This window comes from Harmonia axyridis, chromosome 3 (genome assembly GCF_914767665.1).
Source record: "Harmonia axyridis chromosome 3, icHarAxyr1.1, whole genome shotgun sequence".
NCBI classification, from domain to species: Eukaryota; Metazoa; Arthropoda; class Insecta; order Coleoptera; family Coccinellidae; genus Harmonia; species Harmonia axyridis.
In genome coordinates, this window is record NC_059503.1 from 53,459,335 (window position 1) to 53,470,746 (window position 11,412).

Here is an 11,412-nt window from a genome sequence, read left to right on the forward strand (position 1 = left end):
TTTATTATAGCCTGGTCTATTCCCACTTGTCTTACAATATTCTTCTGTGGGGGAGCTCATCTGGAGCCAGTAGAGTTTTTATATTGCAGAAGAGAATCTTGCGCATGATTTTCAGGGTGGGTCCACGTACTTCTTGCAAGAGTTTGTTCTTGGAAAATGACATTCTCACATTGCCTTCTATTTTCATTCTCAAATGTCTTACCTATATTAAGGAGAACGAAAACAAAATAAAAAAACTTTCTAGTTTTCATGGTTATAATACAAGAAATGAGGGAACATTATTTATACCTAAGCATAGAACTAGTAAATTTGAAAAATCTCCATTATACCAATGTATAAAATTGTATAACCATGTGCCAGATTATATAAAATCTCTTAATGTAAATAAATTTAAGAAAGTTGTTAAAGCATTGATGTTGAAAAAATGTTATTATTGTGTAAATGATTATCTTTGTGACTCATTTGAAACTGGTTAATTATGTTTTTTGCTGACTTGTCCTATGCACTTGTTTGTTTTACAGGATTAATAAACTATTATTATTATTATTATATATTTAGATCGACTCACCAAAAAATAGTTTATACTTAGAATTTCAGTCTTTAATCATTCATCTTATAATGTTCTCATTATAATGGACTTATTATAAACTATCTAACTTCGTGTTTCTGAAACTAAAATAACTCCTAAAATGGATCGGTTATGTCAACGCACAGCGATCATCAGACTATCTATTATTGATCTTTATATTTTTGATATCTTCCTATGGTCCTTCATTATTTATGTAGGTAATTACCTATACTTTTGACATATGATGAATTAAGAAATCGATATATCAATAAATATTAATGAATTAGTTCTAGGTTATCATTGTTTTAGGAGATACATCATTGTTTCGAACCTACACGTACAAAAAAACAATTATTTAACCCCTCCCCAAGATAATTATCGGCGAAGATGTTAAAGAGTTCTTCAATCATACAAATATTGATATGTTGCTATTCTTTAGAATCAGAGAGAACCAGAAATCGCTTAGTATGACATCGATGCATTCTTCCGATAAGTTTTTCACCATCTGGAATAGATTTCCATTCTATCCCATTTTTATTCTGAACTCAAATAACTGTACAGTGAAATGTAAAGCCAGTCGACGAAGTAAATTTTTTTGTGTTATAATCTTCAGCTTGAAAATTCTAATTATGTTACATATCAGCTGGAGAAGAAAAGATATGGACTCATATCTTATGAGATGGTTCTCGATTTATACCATCTTCATATCGTTTTACTTCATCTTGAATTTCTATTGGCACACACAAGACTTGGAGAATAATCTCACGAATCTATGTATCATATGTAGGGAATTATCATCGAGAGATCAAAGTATCAATGATAATACTTCAAAGATAACAATACTATGTTTTGTTCTCGAAATATTTTTCTTCGTTCTCATGATGGTCGCTGAATTGCTTATGGTTGTCAAAAATGACATTCAATTCGATTGGAGTGTTTATCCTATGATTCATTCTGCTCGCCTTTTCGATATTCTGTTTCAAGCATTTTATCTTCACATAAGTGTAAAGAGACTAATATTGATGAAGACCATTCTCCACTTCTGTAAGAATACTGATGACTTCGAAAACGTCAGAGATATTGTAGATGTTCGGTTTAAATTGAACAGAAACAACCAAGATTTTATCGATTTTTTCGCAGGATCCATAATCATCAGATGTGGGTTTTCGGCATTCAGCATATTGTTGGATATTTACTCAGCTTTTCAGTTATTTGTTTCCAAAGATACATACGAACCTATAGCCTCAGGGTTGATACTTTCTTCTGATTTATTGGTACAGATCTTCACAGTTTCGATATTCATTTGTTTCGGCATGGGCTTTGCTGACAAGGTAAGTGGATAGAGTTGGTATGATACATCAATTTATGTGAAAGTAACCATTTACTATGTCGAAAATTTCTTGTGGTATGTTTTTTCGAAAAGTATTGGATATTCTATAATAATAGTAATAATAATGAGAAAATAAGATATTCTATCTTGGAATATAATCCCTTTACATTTTTTCCTTAGTGCAGACTGTGGTAATTCTCTACAAAAACGCCCCCTCGTATTTTTCACTTCTCATTATTTTTCATTGAAAATGAGCATGAAAACATCATAACGAATCACTATACGATATATTATCAAAATTGGGGAGGGGGCGTTAATCTAAAGATTAACCCATAAAACTGCCCCTTGTACTAATTCATAAGGCCTTCAAGTTGAAAAAACTGTAGCTAGAACTATTGAAGTTTGGACTTGAAGGATATATTTCTATGACTGTGGAACATGAATATCTTCAGCTTTCAGAAAGAAAAATAACTTATGGAAACACGTTCATCAAACGCAACTTTTTTAATGATAACTTTTCTATCTGACATCACATAGATACTAAGTATATTTGATATACCGAACAAATTAGGGAAAATGTAACACCTTGCCTCATTGACTGATTTTTTGGATTTTCTGGTCTACACCCATGCTTTTGCGAATAGTTTGGAGTTTTCGCTTTGTCATGATTTCCGCTATCTGAAATTCGGATGCAACCGATAGAACCTTCTGTGAAAAGTTCTCTAACGAAAAAATGTCTTATTTTTTTGTGCTTCGTGAGACGGTGGTATTCAGGATTCTGTGCCAACCTGACTGCAGCCTTGTTATCAACCATTAATTGAGGTACGATTTTCAGCTCAATAATATCAGAATAGCAACAATATTTCTCAGGAAATCTTCTTTCAGTGATTCATTATTTGAAGCTAAGACACCATCATCTATGTGAAGTGCTAGGATCATTATATCATTTCCTTGGCTCTTCACGAAAACACAGGGGTCAGCATCATTCGTATGGAAATTTAGTTTGGTCAAAAATTCTCCGAATCTTTTGTTCAAACATCTGGGTGCTTTCTTGCTACGCTTGAGATGGCATACACTATCCGAACCATCTCTATATCCCTCTGGCTGTTTCATGAAGATGTCTTCTTCTAATTTTCCATAAAGGAAGGCGGTTGGAACATCAAATTGAGTCAGAGACATCTTTTCGGTAGCTGCGATAAAGAGAAGATTACAAATGGAGGAAAAATTATCAATTGACGGCAACGAAGTTGAATGGCAAAAAGAAGCAAAATACCTAGGTGTTATCATGGAAACGGGACTAACGTGAAAACAACATGTTGAGTAAAACCAAACTCAGAATAATTGAAGCCGTTGCCAGACCCCATCTCACGTACGACTCAGTGGCTTGGGGATACGCGGCAAAGAACCCCATCAAGAGAATTCAATCAACGGAAGATGAATAAAGATGGGCAATAGATGCCCCTTGGTTTGCTAGAAACATCCAAATCCACAGAGACCTGAAATGGGACAGAAAACTGACTTCATGAAAAAAAAAGCCGAAAGAAAATTCTAAAAATTGATAGAACATCCCAACAAAGATTGAGAAGATTCATTGATAACGACCCTGCCGAAGTTGCAAGAAGAATGAATACATACCGCAAAAGACCCAGGGATCAATTGCGAAACGATGACCTTAATATATAGGAAACTCAAGAAAATACATCAAATTGAAGATACAATCCGAATAAAAAGGACTCCCGAATAACCCAGCACAATAGTGTGCAAGTAGAAATTTATCCGACCAAGAGATAAATGGTTTATAGGCATTATGCCCAAAACCTAAGAAACAGCAGGTTAGGTTTATTGAGTATTCTCGATCTTGATGAGCCAGGACCCTCACACTTGTTGCTTTGGATAAGGTTCGTCTGTAAATGGATTCCCCCTGCTTTAACAAAAAAAAAAGCTAGCTGCGATACTCAATTATGCCTTAATTGTACCAGATTTTGCCACGGGACTGAATGTCTGTTCATAGTCTTCACCCTTTCTCTGGGAGAAACCATTTGTCACAAGTCTAGCCTTGTATATATCCACTGAACATCTGGATTTGTTTTGACTTTGAAAACCCACTTACAAGAGATCGCTTTCTTGCTATTTGGTAGTTTTTCCAGAACCCAAGTGTCATTTTCTTTTAGTGATTTCATCTCATTTTCCATAGCTGCTAACCACTGTACCCGCTGATCACTTCTTATCGTTTCTTCATAACCCAACGGTTCTTCGATTTCCAAAATGTTTGTAGACAAGCTCATGACAAACTCATCGAATTTAGCAGGCTTTCTGATTTCCGACCTGTCTCTCAATTCTGTACTTTCTGCCTCATGTTTCCACCCGCCTGTTTTCTTGAACATTTTCTTCTTGGTAATTTTCCTCTTTACTTTCCTCATTTTGCATCGACTCGCTTTTGCTCCTTCCTTCCTCTTACACTGAGTCATATGTCGTTACTGCTTGTTGTAGAAGAGGAATGATAGTGATAATAAATAATAATAATAATAAACAGCTTTATTTTTCTACAGGTAAAAACCCAATTACAGAAAAATTTACAAAATAAAGTTTTGATAAACAATTGAAAAATAAATCATAGGGATAATAGGGACTTCATCTTTATCCAATAGAGTCGATGAGTTTTTCATTGAAAACAACATCTCGAGATCTTATCAGTTTCTTGCTTTCTTTGCACCATATGCGATAGCCGTCATGATTGTCGTATCCTTTGTCTACCTTCTTGTCCATCTTCTTACGAGAAGGTTTTGGAATATAAGCATAGCATATATGTAGGCTTGGTTAATCGATCGTCTAGAGGTATGATTCGATTACCTGGCCTTTCGTCTTTTTCTCCGTGACTTTGTTGGATTTGTAATAATTAAACTCTTTTCAATTATTTACATCTATTTACAAAGCCACACTTATACAGTACAAACTCAGTATTGAGAAGATCCTAATTACGTCTTAATTACAAGTTTCTCACTATGGTACTGAATTTCGTCTTCAACTCTAAGTTTTAATTACTCGAAACGTCTTCGTTTATTACGTCTTCGTCGTAATTCAAGTTTTCGGTCGTCTTGTCTCTAACTCGTTCGCGACTCGTCTTAATCTAGTCCGCGAACCGTCTTCTCGTCTTAAGTTGACCGACCGAACTTGACTCGTCTTAGACTTGCCTTTAACTTTACTCGTCTTAGACTTAACTTGAACTGATTCTCTGCCGATTGGAACTTACCCTGTCTCGAATATCGACCTCCCTTCTTTCGGCTTGACCACACCCTTAGGGAAAGTAACGTCCCCTAGTCCAATAAGAATTTTGCCGTTCCGCCCACAAAGATCTTTGCGGATTCCTGGAAATCGAATATTCTCGATGGACTAGAACCTGATACACAAATGTGACACATCTGGTACGACCGTATTGTCTTTGAACTTTCCCAACCCCCCAGTAAATCTCTTCAAGATTTACAACTCCATGACATATCTTCGACACCTCGAAGAATAACAGATCCTTTTTACATTATATGTACAATAACAATTCGTTCCCTGTAAATTCATTGAAACTGTCATGCCCTCGACACTTGAAGAAACTAATAGGTCTCCAAGCATCCGGTTGACCATCTCAATTATTTACAGGGCACAATAACTGGATCCTATATTTATTTCCTATTATTCTTATGTGTTTTAAGCTACATTTCTTGCCGAACCATACTTCATAAGGAGATTAAATTTGTCATCGATACTGGAAACACCTGACCTGTTCGAAATATATGTTGCAGTTTTGATCATTTCAGCCCATAAATACTGTGGTAAATCCTCCTTTGCGTGCATTATTGACCTTGCAGTCTCAACAACAGTTCGATTATCCCTATCATAACAACCATTTTGTTGCGGCGTATAAGGCATTAATAATCTCTGCCGAACTCCATTCTGTTGAAGGCTGTCATTCACTCGTTTGCTATCGAATTCACCGCCATTGTCGCTAAGGAGCTCCTTGACTACATGTCCTGCAGATTTAGAGTGTGCTAACATGATTTTTAGCGTATCAGATCACTTCAGACATCAGATTTCTCCCTAATGAAATAAACATAACGGAAACGACTGTAATCATCCTTGAACAAGACAAAATAACGATATCCCGATTGAGAGTTCACAAAAGGTCTACACACATCCGAATGTATGAGTTCACCTGGCATTTTTGCACATTCTCTAGTTCCAAATTTCGAACGTTTACTCATTTATACAGTTTTAGTTTTTTTGAATTTTCTTTTGGTTGGGTATAAGTTTTGTGATTTAAAAAAGTGGAATTGTATTCCTAGACAAAAATAAATTGAATATATCATAAAGATATATTGTTATCAGCGAAAAGGTCACAAAGATCACTTTTTTGATATCTATTTTGAATTAATTACCTTTATCAAGTGGACTCAATAAACGTTTACAATAAAAATAAATATATCTGACCCAGCTTGTGTGAATAATGAGAATGAATTGAATATATGACCTTATGAAGCGATGTTCAAAAACTGTTTGCAATGGCCGACTAGTTTGACATTCATAATTAATCAATCTATTCAATTTTGAGAAGGTAATCGTTCTTCAAACACCGAATGTAATTTTCGAGTTTTGAGCCTGTAATGGTTTCAAATTAATTAAATGCATTGATCGATATTAATCAATTAGTACTTAGATGTTTTAGGTGATGAATAAGTACAAGACAACATCACCAAAATGAATTACGGTAAAGTGGTTAGAAGCTTTTCAATTATACAAGTTTAGATATATTGGGGAAAACAAAAACCAGTATACCAATGATGCCTTCTCTCCATAAGTTTTTCACTATCTGGAATAGATTCCCATTATATCCCACATTTATTCTAAATTCCAGCAAGCGAACAGTACAATGTAGAGCAAGTCGACGAAATGAATGTTTTTGTGTTATCATCTTCACGTTAAAGATTCTCATTATTTTATATATTCATTCTGGATATGGAGATCTGGAATCAGTACTCTTGAGATATTCTTCAATTTATGTTATCGGTGTTTCACTTCATAGTATATTGATTCTTTATGGACACAAAGAGGACTTGGAGAAAAATCTCACGAATTTGTATATCCTAGGTGAAGAGTTATCAAGAGATGGCGTACGAGATACAATAAAGATAACAATATTAAATGTTATTTTCCAAATAGTTTTATATTTTCTTATGTTATTCGCAGAAATACTTATAGTTTATGACGGTTTCTTGATTGACTGGCTCGACTACATGATTGTTTATTCTTCTTTTCTTTTTGATGTTCTATTTCAAATGTTCTATTTCACCATGACCTTGAACCGTCTCATTTTAATGAAAAATTTTCTGCATGTCTGTGAAAATAATATTGAATTGGAGAATATGAGACCAATAGAAAGATTTTGGTTAGAGTTGAATAAAAACGCCCAGGACTTTCTTGATGTATTCACAGGACCAATAATCACTAGGAATGGACTGTCGACAATTTGCATTCTGATGGATATTTATACAACCTTCGAAAATTATTTCCTTCTTAATGATTCTTACAATTTCTTAGGCTTGGGGATGTTACTTTTTGCCGATTCTTTGATCCAATTCTCTCAAGTATCCATATTTATCCTTTCGGGTATGGGTTTGGCTGACAAAGTAAGTAGACATTTCCAAATTGCTTGCATTGATTCTGAATTTTTGCCAATTTTGCATTTTTTTAAACAAAAATGGAAGAGATGAATAGTCTAATTGAGGGCTAAAAAAAAACCATTTGGCGAGCTGAAATGTTCAAATCGGAGACCAAATATATTGAAAAGGATTCGGTCCTTACTTGGCGGAAATTCATTAGATATAAATAAATTAGAACAAAATAATTTCCACTGGATTTAATCTAGTAGAAATTATTTTGTTTTATTTAATTTATGACCAAGTAATTGATGACAATTCATGAAATGTTGAATTTAGTGATCGAGATCTCAAATTTAGTTTCTTTCTGTGTTTTCTGGAAGTCACAGACTACTCCACACAGACATTGCGGTTTTTCCTCATTCAAAGATCTTTCTCGATAACTCTTAAATTATTATTATTGATTATTTAAATAAAGGGTTTGCTCCAGTGAACCCCCTCTTTTTATACGAAGAATTGACTGAAATAATAAAAAATATAGGTCCTAATTTGGAAAACTTGATTTCTGATGAATTTGAATTGTGCAAGTTTATGATCTTGAGATGAACACCCTGAAAATTTTTGGTCCAATCCGTAAATGGTCTTATAATACTACGTAATGCCAGAATAAAAATGAAAAAAGTATTTTCGAAACAAATTTTTTCTGCAGAAATATTGAAAAAAGTCATCGTCGCAACCATTTTTTTCATAGGAATCCAATCAACTCATGAACCGTTGAGTTTTTACTCAAGGTATGGCATATTGCTAAAATTGCCATCAAAAAACCTATCTAATGATGCAAAAATATACTGGGAGTGTCATTTGGCACAGGAAGTAGTAGTCTGTTTCCGTTATAACCGGAGGTTCTAGGGAGGGAAATCATTGTCACAAATCCATCATGCAAAAATTCAGCACAAAATTATGATTGGTTTTCCATAAGCATCTAATATCTAATGATATTTATACAGGGTGCCCCGTAAAGACCACGTCAAACCGAGGGAGAATGTAGATCAAGGGATAACCCACCTGCTATGACAAAATTTCTATTATAAAAATCTTACCGTTTTCGAGTTATTTTTTTTTGAAAATAATGAATTTTTGCCGCTTTCAATAGTTTTGCCCTTACGGTTGGTACAATTTTACATCTTTCTGGTTAATTTTTTCAGTAAAATATTGCTGAAGAATGATTTCAAAGTTTACATTACAAACATCCTCCGAAAATTTTAAAGGGGGGCTATGAGAAATATTTTTATTAGAAATTTTGGTAGTGGATTATTTTGTTCATGAAGTTTAGCCCATCGTAGTGGAAAAAAAATGTACCGAACTACTGCTGCACATTACACCAATAAATTGTCTATTTTATAGTGATTTCAAAGAGGTATCACAATGGGCACGTTTCTGACAAAATCAAGTTTGTCAATTCGGTTGAGAAATCTTCGATGTTGCATTACTGAGTGAACAATGGCAATTGTTTACAGATTTTTTTAATAAGATCATTTGGAGTGACGGGTCTTCCTGTACCAAGGATGGGTACATGAAGACCTAAATCCTCTGGACTTTTGATATTGTGACTGCCTAAAAGACAAAGTATACGCAATACCCATACGTGATGAAGCCGAATTACGGATGCGTTCTCTCAATTCGGCTTCATCACGTATGGGTGTTGCGTTTACTTTGTCTTTTAGGCAGCCCCAATAATAAAAGTCCATAGGATTTAGGTCAGGTGAACGAGGAGGCCACAAAATTTCACCATCTCTTCCAATCCACCGGTGGGGATAAGTTCTATTCAAATGTGCGGTAACTTCGAGTCCGTATCGTGCCGGGAATCCATTATGTTGAAACCACAGACTACGTCGCAGCGCCAGTAGCACATCTTCCAATAAAATGGGCAGCTGGTTTGTTAAAAATTCCTAATAATTGTTTGCGTTCTGTGATGGCGGCAGTTCGATCGGGCCCAAAATTGCACCATTAAATATTCCAGTCCATAAATTGATCTTGAATCGATATTGTGATCTATCTTCTCTCACCTCGTGTGGATTTATGATATTCCAGCTATGCAAATTGTGGAGATTCATGTACCCATCCTTGATACAGAAAGACCCGTCACTCCAAATGATCTTATTAAAAAATCTGGATCTGCATGATGTTTTCCAAAATTTGCAGGCAAAATTGAATTTCGTTGAGGTGAATAATTATGCGAATAATATTTTCGCACGTAAACAATTGCCATTGTTCACTAAGTAATGCAACATCGAAGATTTCTCAACAGAATTGACAAACTTGATTTTGTCAGAAACGTACCCATTTGCATAAAAACAGCCATATCTTTTTTTTTTAATAACAAATGACTTGTGTGATACCTCTTTGAAATCACTATAAAATAGACAATTTATTGGTGTAATATGCAGCAGTAGCTCGGTACATTTTTTTTCCACTACGATGGGCTAAACTTCATGAACAAAATAATCCACTACCAAAATTTCCAATAAAAATATTTCTCATAGCCCCCCTTTAAAATTTTCGGAGGATGTTTGTAATGTAAACTTTGAAATCATTCTTCAGCAATATTTTACTGAAAAAATTAACCAGAAAGATGTAAAATTGTACCAACCGTAAGGGCAAAACTATTGAAAGCGGCAAAAATTCATTATTTTCAAAAAAAAAAAAAAAATATCTCGAAAACGGTAAGACTTTTATAATGGGAATTTTGTCATAGCAGGTGGGTTATCCTTCGATCTACATTCTTCCTCGGTTTGACGTGGTCTTTACGGGACACCCTGTATGTCAGCTGATCAAAGTGATACTATATTCGTCATCAAAATGCGAATAACATGATATTCTTTATTTCAGAGTAAAGAAACTGTGGAAGTTATAAATGATAAACAAAGAAAATTAGGAAGGAATAATTTGCCTTATAAAAGTGTAAGTATTTGCTAATCCGTCCATGCAGATCAATTAAGGAAAGCACTGAGGTGATGTCAGGAGGTTCTGAAAGTTCGTTCACTGAAGCACCAATTGCACCCTTTGAGACCGCAAAACTGCCTATTTCCTTGTGTCTCTCATATTCTCACAAACATATAGTCAACAGTTCAAAGTAAAAGCTGGATCTTCTGCCTCAAGATTGATGTCATGGTTCAAGAATGTTTTCATTCAAATTTGAGGGAATATTACATAATTGATTTCGAATTTCAAATGTTATTTAACTTGGAAAAATTACATGATGATTTCAAATTTCAGATGGAATTGTTCTTACTGAATTCTAAACTCAACCATTTGGACGTATCAGTAGGTGGATTTTTTCCTTTGAATTGGACACTTATTTATTCGGTATGTAGAGTATATATTTCTATATAATTCCTATAACTGCTTCTTTTCAGATGGTGTCTTGTATATCGACTTACCTCGTTTATCTTATTCAATTCAGAGAAGTAGAAATGCAGAAGAAGAGTGACTGAAAACGAATTCACATGCTCAAGTCATTCGCAAAAGCTCAACTCTTATATTTTTCCAATTGATTTTGATATGTTGCACCCAATTGGATAATAGTTATTAAATTGGAAATAAAGAATAGTGATTGTTACTTGAAAGGGAATGGAATGGGGTATTTGAGACTTCTGAACTTTAGAAAATATGCCAAAACAGAAATAAAATCACATTTAGCTTGGGCTTAGGAAAATACGTTGTTTGAAAAGATTTATTGCAAGCCTCCATGATGCATAGTGACGACACTGTCAATTCTTGCTCAACGGTGACCTTATCTGAAGATTGTTAAAAATGTATATTAATTCTGGCCGGGAATTTCGTCGATAATAATTCACGTTAGAAAATCCGTC

At 34.4% G+C, this 11,412-nt stretch overlaps 1 protein-coding gene across 1 annotated transcript; it reads left to right on the forward strand.

Moving 5' to 3' along the window:
• The first annotated feature begins 1,190 nt into the window (after positions 1–1,190).
• LOC123676338 (gustatory receptor 68a-like) lies at positions 1,191–11,160 on the forward strand. Its single transcript, XM_045612189.1, has 4 exons — positions 1,191–1,899; positions 10,430–10,501; positions 10,817–10,906; positions 10,957–11,160. Exons 1-4 carry the CDS (start codon positions 1,198–1,200, stop codon positions 11,032–11,034), a joined length of 942 nt encoding a protein of 313 aa, XP_045468145.1. The 5' UTR covers positions 1,191–1,197; the 3' UTR covers positions 11,035–11,160.
• Positions 11,161–11,412: the final 252 nt, after the last annotated feature.